Source organism: Monodelphis domestica, chromosome 5 (assembly GCF_027887165.1).
Source record: "Monodelphis domestica isolate mMonDom1 chromosome 5, mMonDom1.pri, whole genome shotgun sequence".
Taxonomy (NCBI): Eukaryota; Metazoa; Chordata; class Mammalia; order Didelphimorphia; family Didelphidae; genus Monodelphis; species Monodelphis domestica.
Window position 1 is genome coordinate 17,117,507 of NC_077231.1, and position 20,422 is coordinate 17,137,928.

At 35.7% G+C, this 20,422-nt stretch overlaps 1 protein-coding gene across 3 annotated transcripts in view; it reads right to left on the reverse strand.

Moving 5' to 3' along the window:
- Positions 1-1,674: 1,674 nt before the first annotated feature.
- The window catches only part of TMTC1 (transmembrane O-mannosyltransferase targeting cadherins 1), a 291,956-nt gene continuing 273,208 nt past the window's right edge, over positions 1,675-20,422 (reverse strand). For all 3 annotated transcript variants that reach the window (XM_056797671.1, XM_007502836.3, XM_007502837.3), the window contains 6 exons: positions 18,695-18,830; positions 15,573-15,717; positions 13,920-14,057; positions 12,772-12,894; positions 10,207-10,284; positions 1,675-3,648 (listed from right to left, as the gene is read on the reverse strand). In XM_056797671.1, the coding sequence (XP_056653649.1) occupies positions 3,496-3,648; positions 10,207-10,284; positions 12,772-12,894; positions 13,920-14,057; positions 15,573-15,717; positions 18,695-18,830 (773 nt within the window). In that variant the 3' untranslated portion in view covers positions 1,675-3,495. The remainder of the gene's footprint in view (positions 3,649-10,206; positions 10,285-12,771; positions 12,895-13,919; positions 14,058-15,572; positions 15,718-18,694; positions 18,831-20,422) is intronic.

Genomic DNA, 20,422 nt, shown 5'->3' on the forward strand with positions numbered 1-20,422 from the left:
AAGGCAGATATGCACTTATTCTGAAAAAATAAAAGAGCCACATGGCCACTGAAAGGTTAACTGATTTACCTAGTGTCACACAGACAGTAGATGTCAGAGACTGTACTTGAATCCAGGTCTTCCTGAGTTCAAGCTTGTTTTCCATCCATTTCAATAGAATGTCTTTCCATTTGTTTTACAGGCCTTGGTGTTTGCTGTTATCTGAGAATGCTTGTTATAAAATAAGCTGGGGATTTTTTAAAGCTTGTGATCCATACTACCTAAACAATTAGGGTGGTGATATTGCAATCAAAACCATTGGAAGCTTATTTTTTTTAAACCCTTACCTTCCATCTTGGAGTCAATATTGACTCCAAGACAGAAGAGTGGTAAGGGCTAGGCAATGGGGGTCAAGTGACTTGCCCAGGATCACACAACTAGGAAGTGTCTGAGGCCAGATTTGAACCTAGGAACTCCTGTCTCTAGGCCTGACTCTCAATCCACTGAGCTACCCAGCTGCCCCCTGGAAGCTTATTTTTACTAAAAGAATCGATGAATAAGAAAAGGGGAATAAAGATGTTCTTAAAGTTTTAACTAGATATAGGATTCACTCAATTAAAATATTAGTTTGAAGGATTTGTACAGCCTTCTGCTCCAAGATAATTTTACTTTTTTGAAAACCTATTAAAATATTTATTTCTCCAATTTTGAAATTTAATTTTTATGTTTCTTAAGATTATATATTTAACTATTCCACAATATCTAATGTAAGGTAGAAAAAATTTACCCTCTCCATTACTTCCAAAGATATCTCTGAGAACAAGAGATTTCTGCTGATTTATTTTTGGGTTGGATTTATTAACCCACAGCCTAGATGCTACTTTCTTCCCTATTTAAAAGTGAATGTCTTTGAATATACTTTATCTATACAATACCTGCCACAATCCCACACAAAGCAGGGCATTTAAGTATTGTTTAAGGAAAATTATTTTGAGAATTGTTTCTAGATTTTATGATTGCACATTTTTGTTCTCTTTGTTTCAATATTTTATAGCAATATCCATCATTTATGGCTAACAACTTCCTAATTGCCTTAGATTGCCCACAAATTACTCTAAATTAGTGATGTCTAAATTCAGATTGAAATGAGGGCCTCTAAACTATACAGAAGAGTCCCTTCAGGCTACAAATTGATTCAGAAAACTACATATGAACACTATTTATATTGTGTAGTATTCTTACTTATTTTGTTAAATATTACCCAATTAAAATTAAAAGACTTTTCCCCAATTATTAAAAACAAAACAAAACAACACCTTACCTTCCACCTTAGAATCAATACTGTTTATTGGTTCTAAGGTAGAGGAGTGGTAAGCGCTAGGCAATGGGGTTAAATGACATGCCCAGGGTCACACAGCCAGGAAGTATCTGAGGCCAAATTTTAACTCAGGACTTCCTGTCTCTAGATGTGGATCTCAATCCACTGCGCCACTTAGCTGCCCCCTCTCAATTACATTTTAACCTGGTTTAGACATACTCGGAAGTGTTATGGGCCACATGTTTGATATCTCTACTCTAAGTCACTACTAGTTTCTGGGTACTGTTAGAACTTTGTTACTTTTCATTTTGGGATTGTATTCTGTTGTTTCCATAGCCAATTTGGAGAGATGGTATTAAACTACAAAGAAACTGATGTGTACATACATATATTAAAGATTTTATTATAAGTTAAAAATAAATAACACTCAAAAATAAAAGTTCAAATTGTGAGTTTCACTTTGCTTCCTCTTTCACTTGGAAAAAGATGTGTATGTGTGTCTAATTAGCAATTTAGACTTCCTAATAGATTCACTGAAACAAAACATACTGTGTATTCTTCAAGAAAGCCCAACAATCAAAAATACATTTCAAAAACAAATAAAACAAGGCCTTTGGGTCTAATTCATTTCATATTCTAGTCACAAAGCTTCAATAACCCTAAGATAAGTGAATTGAGCTCTCTGTTAAAGTTTTAAAAAATACTTTTGTGCTTGACTGCAAAATATTATCAATACTTTAAATATTCCCCCCCCCTCAAAAAATAACAAGACTTAGGATATCTGATATTAAACTAATAAAGTAATTTCCATTCATTCATATTCTTAACTATGCCTTGCAAAATTATACTACTTTTCCATCAAAATGTCAATATTTGGGAGAATGAATGAATGAATATGAAAGCATTTATTTAGTGCTTGGTATGTGCCAGCCACTTGTATTAAGTATTAAGTGCTGGGGATAAAAATACAGAAAGCAAGATGATTCCTCTCCTTAAGGAATTTACATTCAAATAGAGGAGGAGACACACAAGGTGAGGATATATATGTATATGTACACATATATAGTAGGAGCCAGGGATAATTTTTTTTAATCTGGAAAATCATAGGAATATTGAGTGTAGTCATAGAGGAAAGCTACACCCTTTCCAGAAATGGTAGTGCTGATTTAATTACTGTGCCCAGACTAAGAGGTAGAAAGGGAAGAGGCTACTTATAGTCGAGTGGCAAGAAGACCGGTAGAATATAGCTAGGTAGATCTGGAGATGACTACACATGGTAAACTCTCATCAATAATGAAAGCAAAGAATATTATTTATGATTTTAACAGCTCCATTAAAATACTGGAGGGTACTATTACAAAAATGATATCATGTTTAATGAGATGAAAATATTCAAGTAATACTTCCTTTCAATAATTATACCATTCGTTTCTTTCTTTCTTATCTCCTTAAAAAGAACTGTGAGAGAATGGGTCTTTGTTTACTCCTCATAGTTTTGAAAATAGACCCCCTTTCCCTTGCTTTATCTTTTTTTTTCCCCATACTCTTTCTAAGGTTCTTCACAGTTGAAGGTACCATCACACTGGCCTTCAGGATTAATCAAATTACCCCTTTGAAATCTTTTATTGCTATCCCATGGAATTTTCTATTTGGTTTGCAGTCTCAGGATTTTCCATTTCCATTTTCTTTACCCCTTCTATAGGAACTGATGCTGTGCCTTCAAAGTGTCCAATGCTTTTTAAAATTTCTTGACACAAATAACTAAAAAAAAAAAGGATTTGAGCTTTCAAAATTGATAGAACAGAGCAATGTTTAGAGAGCTCCCTATAGCACAATTATTTATTTTCTTTGATCTTGATCATTTTTTCCTTTCTTCCTCCCTCCCTCTCTTCCTTCTTCCTTCTATAAAAACCCTTACCTTACATCTTAGAACCATCAATACATATTGGTTCCAAGGTAGAAGAGTAATTAGGGCTAGGCAGTGGGGGTTAAGTGACTTGAACAGCGTCCTACAGCTAGGAATCTCTTGATCATTCTTTATGACCTAATTTAATTGCACTAGTGTTAGCAATGGATGGCTCCATATACGCCATCCTGAATGCTGAGCTTGACCAAAGTCTTGTCTCCACTGGTGTGAAAATGAAGCCTCCCATAGTTTCCTTTCTCCCAGGAAGTTCAAATTATCCCAAGGGCCTGCGTCAAAGTGCTACTGTGTCTGATCTTTTCCTTGAAACTTCCTGTAATCGCTTTTCTAATCGATCCAATTTGGCCAGATTTTCCTTCAGCAACTTGCTATTTGGAACCAGCTGTAAGGCTTTTTCATAATAACTTCTTGCAGAAACATAGTGTCCCTGTGGAGGAAAAAAGAGAAGAGTTACATTTTGTTCCATTAGAACACTTTCATCTGAGGAAGGTAAAAACGAGAAGTCAACAGTATCTCTACTCAGTTTAATGTTAATGTTTAAAAAAGGAAATATATACTAGTGGCAATTTTATCCTTGCTGGTGGACATTTTCCAAAAATCCATTTACCAATTTACCAAGACCAGATGGGGAATGTGAAGAAACAAGTATCAAACCATAACATAAGGCGGTGGAAGGGCAGATTTTAAATTCTATTAATGCAAAGCATGAGAATTTGGGGTAAACTATTTGTAAATGACAGCAAGACCATTATTTAAAGGCATTCTCATGGGTAGAACACAGCTGGTGCCTTACTCCACGGTGACCTCACTGAATTTCAGGTCATTTTTTGAGATCGATCTAGATGAGGCAGGTAGATGGCACAGTATTGAACTTGGTGCCAAGAAAACCAGAATTCACATCTAGTTTCAGATACTGTGTGATCCTGGACAAGTCATTTAACCTCTATTGCAGTTTCTTCAGCTGTAAAATAATAGCATCTACCTTCTGGGGCGGTTGTGAGGATCATATGAGATAATATTTGTTAAAGTGCTTAGCACAGTGTCTGGCACATAGTAAGCACTATAATAAATGCTAGCTATTATTATTATTATTATTTCCATGGGATGCCATGTGCAATAATGAAATGCCAATAAAATCAGAAATGAATGATGAAAGTTTTGAAAAGTTTTTAATCATCATAACTTCTGCTGCTACTGTTGCCATGGTTTCAAAATGTTTTCTGATAGTATAACGTTCAAAGACAACAGCTATGTTGCATCCATGGTAACAGAATTACTGCATCAGATAGTGATTGATCCCATCTTTCTGATCCCTAAGTCAGTACTGTAACCTATGTTAGGACGACCCTCTATTTTTAAAACTTACAGAAAAAATATGGAATACTAGCTTAGTGAAATGCCAATTATGTAAAATAAAAGTGAAGGTAATTTTATTTTCATTCATTCATTTATTTATTTTTCCTTTTTTAAATTTGAATTAATTTATTTAGTCATTTTAGAACATTATTCCTTGGTTACAATAATTTATTTCCCTCCCTCCTTTCCGCCCACCCTTCCCGCAGCCAACAGGCAATTTCACTGGGTATTACATGTGTCCTTGATCAGAGCCTATTTCCATGTTGTTGATGTTTGCACTAGGATGTTCATTTGAAGGTAATTTTAAAACTGCTCTGTGTCTAGATAATGGACAAAGCTAGCTCTCAGGAGCAGTATGTGAGAAAGGAGAAAATGCCTCTATTATCCTAGCTGCTACTCTCGCTGCCAAACCAAACCTAATTGTCTTTACATGTTGTTACCTCACTGTCCTCTATTGCCTTCATGGTTCTCACTCTCTTGCTTGCAGTCCTTCTCCATTCTCAATTCTAATGCCAAGCCACTTTGTCTAAGAGGTCTAAATTCATTCATCCTTGCTCTCTGCTCTTAACTAATTCCAAATTCTCAACTTCCTCATTTTTTTAACGGCACTATGGCATTCCATCTACTTAGATTTAAAACCATGAAGTTGAAGATGGTACCTCCCTCATTCTTAACATTCAATCAATTTCCAAATGAGAAAGGAAGGGAACAAGCATTTAAATAGGGCCCACTCTGAGTCAGATACTATGGCAAGTACTTTTAAACAAAGATTCTTTCATTTGATTTCACCCCTGGGGTGTAGGTGCTATTTATGCAGGCTGACAGAGGTTAAGTGATTTGCCCAGGGTCACACAGCTAATAAGTGTCTGAGGCCAAATCTGAATTCAGGGCTTCCTGACTTCAGGTCTGGTATTCTTTCTTTATTTTAAAATACTTAAAAGTCCTATTGCCCGCCAAATTAAACCCAGATTATTCAGCTTAGTGCTCAGTATTATCCACAACAGAACTCCAAATTACTTTTCCAGCTTTACTTTCTGCCACTCCCCTAAAGGTGTTGTATGTCCAACCAAAATGGATTATTTTCTGTCTCTCATTATGTTTTCCCATCTCTGCAACATTACTTTTATTATCTCTTTCCTTAAGAATGTCCTCCTCTCCCATCTTCTACTGATTTATGTTTTGGAAATAAAATGGTAGAAATGGTTAGTGGAAATGGTAGAAATTTGATCACTGGATACCTGCAAATTTTGATTTATTTAGGCCCATTCTATTAAAGGTATATCTACTTAAAAATCATTCAAAACTTTCAAGGATGTGTGCTTTTGTGTCCCTTCCTTATATACAATTATTATACCCTTCTATAACTTAGGAGATCATTGAGAGTAGCCCCCAAAATCTATTATTTTTTTTTAGTAAACCAGGTGAGCAGACAAAAAATTATCTACATCCATTGCTTCCACTTTCTTACTTCCAACTTACTTCTTCAGCCCCTTGAAATCTGACTTTCATCCCCATTACTTGATTGGATTCCACCAAGTTCATAAATTATTTATTGCTAAATCCAATGTCCTGTTTTCAGTCCTCATTCTTTACTTTTTTTGTAGCATTTGACATTGTTGACTACTCTTTATTTCTTACCCTACCTTCAAATCTGACCAATGTATTTACTCCAAGGCTCTATCCTAAGTACTTTTCTGTTCTTTCTCTTTTCTCTTTGTGAGCTCATAAGTTCCTATAGGTTCTATTATCATGGTTATCTCTATACACATAAAAGGGGATGAAAGGGAAGGGGACAAACATTTACTAAGTACTTTCTATGTATCAAGTATAATGCTAAGCATTTTATTTATCACATTTGATTTTTATAGCAACCCAAGGAAGTGTTTACAGTTTTCAGTTATAATTTACAGTTGCAGGAACAGAAAACAGAAATTAAATGATATTTGTTCAATGCTACACAGCTGGTAAATATCTCAGGCTAAATTTGCATTCAGGTCTTCTTGACTCCATGTCCAGCACTCTGTCCACTTTGCCATCTACTTGATAGATGAATATCAAATTTACAGTCAGTTCTCAGCTTTTTACTGAGTTCTTGTTTCACATCTCCAATTATCTCCTAAACTTCTCTACCCAGATACCTAAGAGGCATCACAAACTTAACATGTCTAAAACAGAACCCACAATTCCCTATAAACCCATCTCTCTTCCAATCTTCCATATTTCCTTTGAGTGCTACCATTTTTCCAGTCAACCAGGTTCTCAACCTAGAAGTTATCCTTTATTATTCCTTCAGGTTTACTTCCTTTATCTTGTTAGTTGCAAGATTTGTTGATTCTGTTGCCTCTATATGTCCTACATTCATCCCTTCATCTCCACTTAGATGATGACCACCACCATAGTTCAGGTTTTCATGATCTTCTCTTATATTATTGTATTAGGCTGCAACTATTCTCTCTGAAATCAACCGCTCCCCTCCCTGATCCAATGCACAATTGATAAGATCAATCAATTATTCTCAATCATAAGCTTTAGACTAAATGTGAAAAGTCTTTGAAAGCTATTGGATCAAGTGGCAAGTTTATTCCAGATGGCTGAAGGATTTTGTCACATTCTGTATAGACAATAGGTGAAGTCAGGGCCTCTAACAAGTGGTAAACCAGGAAAGAAAAGAATATTCCAGAAACCCTCTGAAGAGGAATTTTTGGGGGGAGGAGGGTTGAAAGAGAGGCCTTAGTTTTGGCTTTGGCTTAGATCTCTTCTTTCCCTTTCCTTTTCCATCTTTGGCTAGAGATCTTGAGAGATTTGAAAGGTCTGGAAGATTTGGGACATGTTCTTATAACATTCTCTTACTAGCTGATAGTAAAGTCTCCATGAGGAGTTGAAGGTATGTATGTGTGCTGAGGATAGAAAAGATGCAAAAGAGAGTCCCTGCCCTCAAGGAGCTTACATCTAAGGAGGGAAACTACATATAAACAAATATAGACAAAGCAATTTATTTGTAGAATAAATCAGAAGTAAATAAAGGAAGGAAGGGACTAGATTTGAGAGGAGGGGCTGGAGGAGATTTCTTCTAGATCAGCGGTTCTCAACCTCTCAATGTGTAGCAATGAGAATACATAATGCATGTCAGGTATTTACATTCCGAATCATAATGTAGCAAAATTACAGTTTTGAAGTAGCCTCCAAAATAATCTTTTGGTTTGGGGTCACTGCAACATGAGGAATTGTATTGTGGGGCCACGGCATTAGAAAGGTTGAGAACCACTATTCTAGATGGTGGTATTTTAGTTGGATCTTGGGAGGTCAGTACTCAATGTAAAGAGGGAGAGTGTTTCAGGGATAGGGGACAGTCAGAGAAAATGTCTAGAGCTGAAAGATGGAGTGTCTTGTTTGTGTTATATAATCAGATGATAAGTATCAGAGGATAAAAGAGTACATGTTGGGGAGTAAGGTGTAAGAATATTGGAAAAAAAGGAGGGAGCTAGTTTTGAAGGGCTTTGAATGCCAAAGAGATCATTTTATATTTGCTCCTGCAAGCAATAAGAAACCAGTGGAGTTTTTACTGAGTAGGGGAAAGGATAAGGGTAACATGATCAGATCTTCATTTAAGGAAAACCCCTTTAGTGGATGAATGGAAGATGGACTTGAATGGGGAGAGACTTGAGACTGAGAGACCTACGAGAAAGCTACTGTAATAATCTGGGCTTTAAGTGTCAGGGTTATGATAGTGTCTGAGGGAAGAAGGAAGCATATTTAAGAGATGCTACAAAGTTGAAATATATGTCTTAGCAACTGCTTGGGTAAGGAATTTGAGAGATAGTGAAGAATCCAGGATGGATGGACTGCAAGCCTGAGGACCTGGGAGGATGATGTTTTCCTCTACATTCATAGAAAAAACAGTCTGAACATTGTAAGGATCTAAGCAAAGTAAGAACACTATATATTTAAGGGGAACATCTTCAGCTAAATGAATGGTACAAAAGGATTTCTAGCCAGAAATCCAGAGCTATGAGTTACTACTTTGCCACATATGTGTAATCCTATTTTCCCCTGGCTTCCATATGTATTTGTGGAAGAGTGTGTCATAAACTTTTGAAGGGAAGGAGGATATAAAAAAGGAAAAGTATGGAAGAATAGATGGAAGTAAACCACTAACTATCATAACCATGAATATGAATGGAGTGAATGTACTAATAAAATAGAAGAGATCATTAGAAGCAAAATCCAACCAGAAGCATACTTGAAACATTAATCTCATACTGAATTAAAATGAAGGGTTGGAGCAAAAACTATTATGTATTGACTAAACACACAAAAAATCAGAGGTAGCAATTTTGATTTCAGATAAACAAAAGGCAAAAATGAACTTCAGAAATAAAAAGGGAAACTACATTTTGCTTGTTGGTAAATTAAATATTGAATTAATTTTAATATGTAACATATGTACCCAATGACATAGCTTCCAAATACTTTAAAAAATAAATGAATTATAAGTAGAAAGAGACAATAAAACTCCAATTTCAATGAAGGAATCTCAATTTATCTCTATCAGCCCCTGATAAATTTAACTAAAAGCAAACAAGAAATGACAAAGGACTTGAACAGAAGTTTAGAAAAATTACATATGAATGATATCTGGTGATTACTAAATGAAAATAGAGAAGGGTATACATATTTCTAAGATGTGAATGGTGCCTTTACAAAATGGATCATGTTCTATGACACTAAATTAATTAAATGTTATAATTGTTAATATAATATAATAATATATAACCATATGATCATTAAACAAATGCAGAAGTGTAAAAAATATTATACTCTTACTTTGCTATTCCCAATGCAATAAAAATATGTTAAAGAGCCACTGGAAAAAGAGACTAAATAGTTTAATCCTAAAGAATTGCTTAAGAATAAATTATAGATAAGATAATTTCATGAAAATAATGACAATACAACATCATTATAAAATTCTGAGAATAAAGCCAAAACATGATGAGTTGAGAATACAACTAAAAATATTAGAAAACTAATAGATAGCCAAAGGTAGAGAGATAGACAGACAGACAGATAGATAGATAAAAAACAAATCCTGTAAATAGCAAAGTCAATTGTATCTTTAAACACTTAGATTTTCAGGCTATATTTATTATTTAGATCAGTGGTTAATAATCTTTTTGTATGTGCCATAGATTCATTCAAACTTACCAACTCTTCAGAAAAATGTTTTTAAATGCATAAAATGAAATAGTTACTAATATTTCATATTATATAGTTATATAGTTTCATATTATATAGTTACTAATATTTCATAATATATATAAAACATAGCTACAAGGGAAAATATAATCATCAAAATATTCTTAAAATATTTCAAATGGACTCCAGATGAATACTTGCTCTAAGTTTTGTAGTATGAGTAGTTTTTAAATAACAAACTCTAAGAAATTATAGGAAAAATAACAAAAATAACTACCATTTGTATGTTTGAGGGATGGGAGCAAAGTATCTAGGGGTGGTGGATTATCACTTGGGAGTTTCTTCTTTCTGTACCTTTAATTGATGAGAGTAAGAAAATAAAAGACAATTGAAAAGAGAACTGGTCTACGTAAAAATAAATTCTTTTTGCTACCTTAATGTGTTCAATTCCACCCATATTCATCCAGGCTTGTGCTTGTTCAGGGTTCAGTTGCACAGCTACTTGATAGCTCTAAATAAATAAGAAATAGCTTCATGTCAGAAAGTAAATCTTTATTAAAAATACATTATATGTGTTATATAAACTCCTTTATTTGTAGGAAATTTAAATTATTAATAGAATGATCACAAAATGACAGTCATTATTTCCACGAATGGTCTGTTTTATCCCAATGATTTACTGGATCACCTAAGTTTTGCTAAGTGTAAAATAGAAGAAACTAAAAGGTTTCCCAGCAGAATCATCCTTATAGTCTCACAAAAACTCTAGGATCCTTTAGAGAATAAAGGTAATTTTTATAATGTTATGTTAGTTCCCATTGTCCTTAATCTATAAGAATACTCTGTTCTTTTCAATTGTTTTCACTGTAGGTTGTAGCAGTAGCAGTAGTAGTAAAGCTTTAGGAATCATAGAAATGGAAAGGGACCTGGGAGATTGTCTGCTATAACTTCACTCTTAAAGCAGAAATTATTCTTATAATATCCTTAATAAGTGCTTCTCTGATCCCTGCTTAAATACTTCCAGTTACAAAGGAGTTCATTACTTTTCAAAATGGTCTGCTCCATCGATATTCTGTTAGAGAAGGTTGATATACTAAGCTGAGCACTGAACCAGGAGCCAGGAAGATCTGAGTTCAAAGCTGGACTCAGAACTTAAAAGCAATGTAACCCTGAACAAATCAGGCAACTTTCTAGAATTTATCTAAATTAAGTAGAGGTTACAATCTTTCTTGCTGGAGGGATTTGTCATGCCAAGAGTTTCCTCCACTGATAAAATCACAATTTTTCCACATATAATTTTATATTTATTTGTATTTAAAATTATGATGTCAGATATTACAAGTTACCAGTATTTCATGTAAGTGGGACATAGGTGCTTAATATTTTACTGAAGATAGAAATAAATTTGGGCTTAGCTAGTTAGAAGAAGTTGAATGACAGAGTTAGAACTTGAATTGAAACTTGAAGTTAAGGTATGTTGGGAAGTGTTATAAGGAAGAGAGGATTTGAGAATATGAGGTGGGTTTACAGAGAGATGCAGATACAGGAAAAGATTCTAGAATGTGGGGGGGGGGAAGTGTGAGACAATTAACTGAGGTTGGAGCTGGGTCTTTCCTCTGGTTTGACCTGGAGAGACTGGCAGCTTTCCCTTGGTGGCTGTTTCTACCTTGTCTTTCCCATCCTACCTCCTAACCTGCTGGCTTGTTGTCATCTACTGAGCTTCCTGGTGTTCTCCTGAACCATAGGGCCATCTGTCTTTAAGATTAGGTCTGGGGTCCTTCTGGATCCAGGACCTCTCCCTGGGCCCCATCCTGCTAAACTGCCCAAACTCACTAACTCTATTACTATCAAAAGGAGGGATTTGGGTTAGTGTAGGGTTATCTATATTAGGGACTGGGGTCTTTAGGTAAGTTAGGTTAGCTCAAAATCTGTGAAGACTCTCAATGATGAGACATTTAGAACTGGGGGAGGTTTAGGTAGTTGTTATTATTTTAGAATTATCCAAATTCCCTTTTCATCTTTCTTGGCATAATAAATCCAACATTAATCCCTGTTATATAGTGGTCTGTGTTTGTTACCTCAGGACAGGCTCTGCCTGGACTGGGTCTCTTAGCTTGTCAACTCACAGTCAGCCTACTGACACTGCCTTCCCAAATCAGTTACATCTTCTGATGCTGGCCCTATCTGAACCATCTAATGCCATCCCCAACCACCCTCCATTATAGGAGGGACAGAATGGAAAGGGTAAAGCCACTAAGACATAATCTCAATATTCAAGATATGTTCATGGGAGTAAATTGTCTAATCGGATTCTACTCTAGTGTTCAGGTAGGTAGGTAATTGTAGAAAAACTGAAAAATGTACTTTGGAGCCAAATTATGGAAGGTCTTGAAAGTTAGGCTAAAGATGATCAGAATGATAACTCTAAGATACTAATGAATTCTTGATCATAATTTTTAAAAAGGATTCTGCTTTATGCTTATTATACTCTATAAGACAAGAAATTGGAATAACATGTTTAGAAATATTTCCCAAAATATCTGAAAGGAAAAGGATCAATAATGAAATTCAATTAATCAGATGACTACATATCTTAACTATTCTTAACATTTCATTTCTATATAGCTTAGAGCATGAGTATTTCCATCAGAGTGGGTATTCCCTTCACCAATACAGATGATAGCTTCTCTATGATTTAGTGGAAATTTTCCAACATATGTCATGGCTGAAATACCAACAAAACCCTACAGTCAAACTAGTAATAAGCCTCAACAAACTCAACTAGGATAATCCTTGGGAAACAAACACACCTTATCACAACACCTGCACATAAAACCTTTCCCCTTTGAGACGACCTGCCAGAGCTGGGGCTGGCACTGCCTCCATGCCAACAGTCACCACCATGTCACAATGAGGCATTGAAACAAGACATTAATGGTTATTCTAATTCATTGTAGTTACTGAACTAAAAACAGTATTTTGGCTTTGTTCAATATACCTCAAATGCTTTATCAAGAAAATTCTGTTCTCTTAGTTGGTTTCCTTTTGTAAAGAAAAGCTCAGATATGACTTTAGGATCCTTTGGCTTTAGCTGGAGAGCTTTTTCTATAGCTTCTAGTGCCTAAAGAAAGAGAAAAAAATAAACATGGAAAATAGTATTGTAAAAATTCAAGGCTCAGTTACTAATTTTGTCTTTGCCACTGACAAATGATCTGATCTTCAGGAAATCTCTTTACTTCCTTATACCTCAGTTTCCTACTTTATAAGCTTGTGTCAATTGGAATATGTGAAAAAAATAACAGATGACATTTATATAGTGGTTAAAATGTTTCAGGGCATTTGTGCTGAGCATTTAGAAGTTATTTTCTTCTTTGAGTCTCACAACAATCCTAGGAGGCAGGTGCTATTACCCTAAAGTGGGGTGCTATCTCCATTTTATAAATGAGGAAACTGAAGAAGACAGAGGCTAAGTGACTTCCCCAGAGTTGTGCACAGTTAGTAAGTGTCTAAGGTAAAATTTGAATTCAAGTATTCCTGATACCAGGTCCAATGCTCTTTCCACTCACTGTACCATCTCACTATTAAAAAAAAAAGATCAAACCACTCCCTGATTGTGCCAGTCACATTTCAAAGGTGAAGGATGACAATTAACAGTCTGACTACCCCCAAACTATTCTTATAAATGTCAGGGGAAATCAAGGAAAAGTCTGTAGGATGTTGGATAGAACTTTTGTAGAGAATTTATTGGAGTACATGAACAAAAGTCGCCCAAGATGGACAGCAGGAGGTTGCAATTTGTACAATGTACTATATATAGATTGTATCTGTTTTTAGCAACATTATAATACTATTTGAGAATCAAAATAAAATGAGTTAATAATGTATAAGAAGACTATTTGTTCTTAGAAAGATGCTACTAAGTCCAAAGTAACATTGTTTTTTTAAATAGAAATTTATATTATAACTGGTCACAGAGGTATCAGGTTAAAAACATATTGTAAGCTACTTGATGTTATGAATAAACCCAAGATAACCCAGCCTTTCTGTAGTCATGTTTGATTTCAGAAGCTCTTTCTCCACCTATTACCAGTAGACCCAGAGAAGATTTAAAAGTAAAAGCAGCAACTTAATCAAGAACCATGGTACCTTGGAGTAATGTTCTTGTTTACTGTAGATTGCTGATAATAGGCGATAACATTCCAGGCATCCAGCCTCTTCTGACACAATGTGGTTGGTCATTGTTTCAGCTTCTTCTGTCTGCCCCATCATTGCTAAAACCTGAGCCTAAAAAACAGTATCGATGCTTTGTTTTTGAAATCTTCTTTAGGCTTTTCTTCCAAATATAATTTTTTACTTACCTTAAGTCATATTAACAATGCTTTGGTTTAAAGATTTTTGGAGCTCACTTGGTATTTCACTAATATTGCTGCATTAACCATTTGATAAAAGTCTCTGGTTCTCTTCCTATACCTTATGTCTTTGGTAAGGAATGTATGCTAAAGTAGCCCTTTATGGATGGAAGATTTTGACCTAGATTCCCGTTTTTGAATGCATTTTATGGTTTTAACAGATGAGTGCCCTGGTGGGTGAGGAAGTTTCATTTGTTTAATTCACTCATTACCTTAGTAAATAGGAAGAGCAAGGACTGGTGATCTGAGTATATCTATCCCTTGTGAATGAATTTAACACTTGGTAGCATTTTAACATTTGAAGAGAAACTAACTAGACCACTGTAGATGCCAGGGTTTCTTGACTGAAAGAGTGCTACTGATTGGGTTAAACACACATATTGCTCATATTCTGGTCTTACTGGGATTGATAATTGAGGGGCATGTTAGCATTGGTAGTTTATAAGGAGGAGTATTCCCTCATAGTTATGAAAGTGATTTGGGACCATGAAAATCCTTGAGCTGGAACACAGAGTTGAATCATGCTTGGAAGTTTCTAGAGGGAAACACACAGTCTGCAAAAGAGAAAACAAAGAAAGAAGTGGAGACTGTAGGAACTGACGGCAGCAGAAGTTTTCGGTGGACGTCCACGTCCTGCTTAGGATTTAACAATCCAGAATCAGAGCCAGAGAGGTAAAAATACAAATTTAGAGGAGAGCAGATGCAACAGAGAGGATGAGGTGGGCCATTAAGCAGTGTATACATCTCTGAACAGAGGACTAGGACCCAAGTTATCACTTCTCCTCACTTCTTCAAGGGCTAAGAGAAGGTCCCTCAAAAGGTGTATTCTTTCCCCAACTTTCCTTCATTCCTGTCCAGCAAAAGACCAGTATTATGATTTGCTCACTTTTTACCTAAACATTTCCTGTATCTTTATTGTTGCCTCTAACATAAGGAGGCCCAAGATTAACTAGAGATAAACAAAATGTTAGTTGGTCAGTAAGCCAGACCCAACTGACTGTTGGGAATTCTCCTAACTTCAGGTTACTGAGATACTTAATTACTTTTGTTATGATATAAACTCCATAAAATAGAGAAAAGTAACAAGTGTACCTCAGAGCTATCATATTCCTCCATAGCTAAAAAACTCATTAGTCCTGAGCAGGGATGAAAAGTCTCCCCACAATGTCTGCTGCTGATCTACTCTTGTAATCTCTGCTCCTTTTCTCTCACTCTTTTCTAGCTGACAATAGATTTACCTTTAAGAACTCCCAGGTGAGACTCATTTGAGTGCGCTTTCTGGCTCAAGTATCTCCATTTCCCCAGATTCTTCTAAGAATTGAGTACTACCAATTTCTGAATGTAAATCAGTTTTTAAATCTCTCTTAGTCTTGGGTTCAATTGTTCTTACCAGGGCCAGCTGGATTTCCTTAGCTGAAGGCTGGAGTGTTGCAGCTTCACGGTAAATCTGTAATGCCTCTTCATACCTGCCAGTGTTGTAATATAGTGCTCCCAGTGGGGAAAGTATTTCAGCAGTTTGTGTTATATCCAGGGCCCTAAATATTAAGAAAGAGCACAACATTTTTTTTTACTTTGATCCTTCTCTGTATTTGTGATCTGTGCAGACTGTCAGCCCTTCAACCTTCTCATTTTTGGTGATTCTTATCTATATCACTCTTTTAAAAAGTTTTATATTTATTACCATGCAAATGCATTTCCATATTGGTCATTGTTGTAAGAACACACTCATACAAAACCAAAAACCCTAAAATAAAACTGCAAATTCACTGCTTTGATCTGCATCCACCCAACAGTTCTTTTTCTGGAAGTGGATAGCATTCCCCATCATAAGTTTTTCAGGATTGTCACAGATCTCTGCATTGCTGAGAGTAGCTAAGTTTTCACAACTGACCATCATCCAATATTCCTGTTATTGTGTACAATGTTCTCCAAGTTCTGCTTATTTCATTCTGCCTCAATTCATGCAGATCTTTCCAGCTATTTCTGAGATCTTGCTTAATCATTTCTTATAGAAAATAGCATTCCATCACCAACATGTACCACAATTTGTTTAGCCACTTCCCAATTGATTATCCATATCATTCTGAAACACTTTCCTTTAAGCTGCATGTTTAAATTTCCAAAATGATTTCAATTTGTATCAACATAAAGGAAATAAGAGTAATCAATCTATTGATTAGAGTTTGATGAGAACCCAGGCACTGCACTGATACTAGCAATTCAAAGTAAAAAAATGAAACAAGAAGTTACATAATCATGTTTTCCCTTTAATAAAGATGTGACTCTATTGAATTATATTTATTCAAGAACACATATTTGGAGGATCTTTTCTTTGAGAGGCAATGGATTTATCTTGGTCCATCCATATTCTTTTACTTAGACCTGTTAAGTAAGTAAGTAAATAAATTAATTTAAAAAAAAGTATATATATATATAGGGCAGCTACGTGGCTCAGTGGATTGAAAGCCAAGCCTAGAGATGGGAGGTTCTGGGTTCAAATATGGCCTCAGACCCTTCCTAGTTGTGTGACCCTGGGTAAGTCACTTAACCCCCATTGCCTAGTCCTTACTATTGTTAAATTTAATTGTGGTTGGACACTGAAATATATTAATTAGGTGGTCGCCAGGGATTTAATTTCTAAAATTCCAAAATGAATTACTCTAAAGTAAATGGAATTTATGGTAGTTTATTTACAATAGAGGGAAGATATTAAGGAAGAGAGAAAAGGAGAGAGACAGAGAGAGGGAGAGAGACAGAGAGAGAGAGAGAGAGAGAGAGAGAGAGAGAGAGAGAGAGAGAGAGAGAGAGACAGAGAGAGAGAGAGAGAGAGAGACAGAGAGAGAGAGAGAGACAGAGAGAGAGAGAGAGAGAGAGAGAGAGAGAGAGAGAGAGAGAGAGAGAGAGAGAGAGAGAGAGAGAGAACGAGAACTCTGGCTTCCACTGATACCAGTTAGAATTTCTAAGCCCAGCCAGGGGAAGAGAATCTCAAGACAATGGGCCTTTCCTGGAGGCTTCATACATCCAGAAAGGCAGGTTCACTAAGTCAGCCTTTCATTCACCAATGGTGACCATCTAAATGGAAAGAAGTCTGTCTTCTGGTTGCTCCTCAAGTGTCTGTCTTCCAGTCTCTCCTCCAAGTCAGAGAGCTCTTCAATCTCCTGGAATCAAATATCTCTTCTTCTGGCCTCTGGTCTTCTTTTTAAAGATCTTTCCTGTAGTGTCACCTCCCCTAAATTTCATGTCTACCAATCACAGCAGATGCTTTTCTCCAGGACTGCCCACTCTTTAGTTCACACCTTCTTTGGCCTTCTTTGGTTAGATTATACCTTTTTGGGTTACTTAACACCTTTTTTTGGTTAGTTCATCTTTTGTAGTTACTTAACACATTTTTGTAGTTAAAATGGGTAGATCTACTTCAAATAGACTGGATTACAATTCAATCTTCCCAATAAAGGAAGAGTTAAGTATCTTCATACAATCAGGAGATAGCTAAATCCAGTCTTCACACCACTTTTCTGCCAGCATTAATTCTAAAATGGAAGGTCAGGGTTTAAGATTATATCTATCTATCTATCTATCTATCTATCTATCTATCTATCTATCTATCTATATCTGAGGCTTCAGAAATATGGAGATTTCCATGGGAATATATCTCATCATATGAGGTAACCATGCAATCAAGTACAGAATAGGACAAAGTACAAACACATTTTTGAGTGTTTTCCCTGGAGAGCTATAATGTTATTTAGCATTTAGAGGACCATTTGAGCTGAATAGATGATGACTGATGAAAAGATGAATTGATAGATCATGGCTAGAGACTAAGAGCTTTTCTTTTTCAACAAACCAAAAAATGACGAGTGACGAAGGTTGGGCTGAAATCCTAGGCAATTCCCAGGTTTCTGAACAGTGTGGAAAGTAAAGGAAAAAATATCCTTCAGGAACACAGCATCTAGGGAAGATCAGATTCACTAAATGGGGGGACACCACACAATCATGAAGAGGTTTTACATCATACTTATTTTAGCACTTCTCTGCTGAAAGGATTTTCATCTTTTCAGAGACTCTATTCCTACTCATCCTCCTCTAAGTAGAAGACTACTTAGAGTTCTTTGGCTAAGAGAAAAACTGTATAAAAGTTTTAATATAACTTTTGCAAACTATACTAAAATAAAAGTCTGAGAAAAGACATAACCAATACAACCAATTTCATCAAATAACTCAATCAGTAAAATGTTGAGTTTACATATTGAGACGACATTTGCATCCTTCTTCTTTCCTCTGAATGACACATATTAAATGTAATTAATGTCTTTTCCAGGTGACAGTTGTTTAAACATTTGAAGACAGGTCTCCTGTCCTCTTTCCCAGCACTACCAGGGAAAAAGCCTCAGGCTAATGGCTACAAAAATGAAAGTTGATTTCAAAAGGAGTTTCAAAAGATATGTGAATGTTTTATTTTAGGACCAGTTGGAAGAACAAACCACCTTTCTCTTCATTTCACATGCTTACCGTTTGTACCATTTCTCAGCTTCTTTGTTCTCTCCCAAAGACCTGTAGAGTCTACCAAGATTAACCATGGCCACGTGATGACTTGGGCTAAGACGGATGGCTTGTTGATAGTGATACATTGCACTCTCTGGAGCCCCTGAAGTCAGAGAAGCATTTGCTTAGATTTGAATGTTCCTAAAGTTGTGAAATACTTCAGCATCTTAGTTTCACTCTTAATTTAATAGTTATATTGATCAATATTAATTCAGCAAACTACAACCAGTCTGTTTCTTTTCTTCCCTGATACCTAGTTTGGGGATTAGTTAACAAAGTTTAAAATGAAAGTAGCTCATTAGCATCTTAAGTAGGGGCTAGGCAGGATAAATAAACAGAAATCCTATAATCATTAAATCTTAAGAGCTGAAAGAGATTTTGGAAGTAATTAGCTTCTAACTGCTTGAACATTTCATGGATAAATATTTACAAAGCAGTCTAGTCTACTACAATCTTGTTGTGATTATGAGAAAATTTCTCTTAATCTAGAACTGTAAATTTCATGCAATGCTCTCATAAATTGGGAGTGTGATATAAGAAGTTCAAAAAATGTCCTGAGGAATTTTAGGAAAGACATATCACTTTACACTGGGAGAAACAGAGGAAATTGGTGGTAGTGGTCACAGAAGTATTTCTGAGGAAATTAGCACTTGAAATGGTTCTTAGAAGTGGGAGTTTCACAAATAGAGATGGCAGATTATATTCCAGGCCAGGGAGATGGTTTAAGTAAAAGTACTGAAAACTGGAGAGGGAAGGGAAAAAAAGGAAATTGAAAGTAAAAAAAAATTGACTAGAACATGAAATGTATGAAGGTAAATATTATGAGATGATTCTTGAAAAGCAAATTTGAGGGGCAGCTGGATGGCTCAGTGGTTTGAGAGCCAGGCCTAGACACAGGAGGTCTTGGTTCAAATCTGGTCTCAGACACTTCCTAGCTGTGTGACCCTGGTCAAGTCCCTTAACTCCCATTGCCTAGCCCTTACCACTCTTGTGCCTTGGAACCAATACACAGCTCCAAGATGGAAGGCAAAGGTTTAAAAAACAAAGAAAAAGAAAAGCAGATTTGAACCAGAGTGTGTTAAGTTCCTGACCTGTCCAGTCTTGAGTAAGAAGATTAGGTAGAGGATTCAGTAGACAATAAGGAGTTTTTGAAGGTTTTTGATCAGGAGAGTAAGATAACAATATAGGTATATTAGGAAAAGGATTTTGGCTGTTTGAGTGGTAAGAAATTAAAGGAAGTAACCAAAGTTGAGATTTGAACCAATGAGGGCTAACATATTCAACCTATTTTTGTAAATCCTTCCTAGATAAATATGGCATTTATGTTTTTGTTAATATCACTGATAAAATATAAAATGGCATAGGTCAATGAAGGGGCCCTGTTGATCAAAAAATAGATATTTCCTTCAGGATCCAGAATCAACATACATTAATTTAGTTAAATTAGATACAAATCTATTTTACCATTTTACCAGCCCACATTTCATCATTCTGTCATATATTCTGTCATCATGGCAAAGGATCCTAGTCTTAGAGCTGGCAGGGACTATACTAGTTGTTCAGTTCCACAAAAGAGGAAACTGAAACTCAGAGAATATAAGTAACTTATTCATAAAGTTGGTAATGCCTCCAGTTACCCAGATTAGGTAAGCAGCAGAGCTAATATTAAAACTCAAGTTATCTGAATCTGTAGTT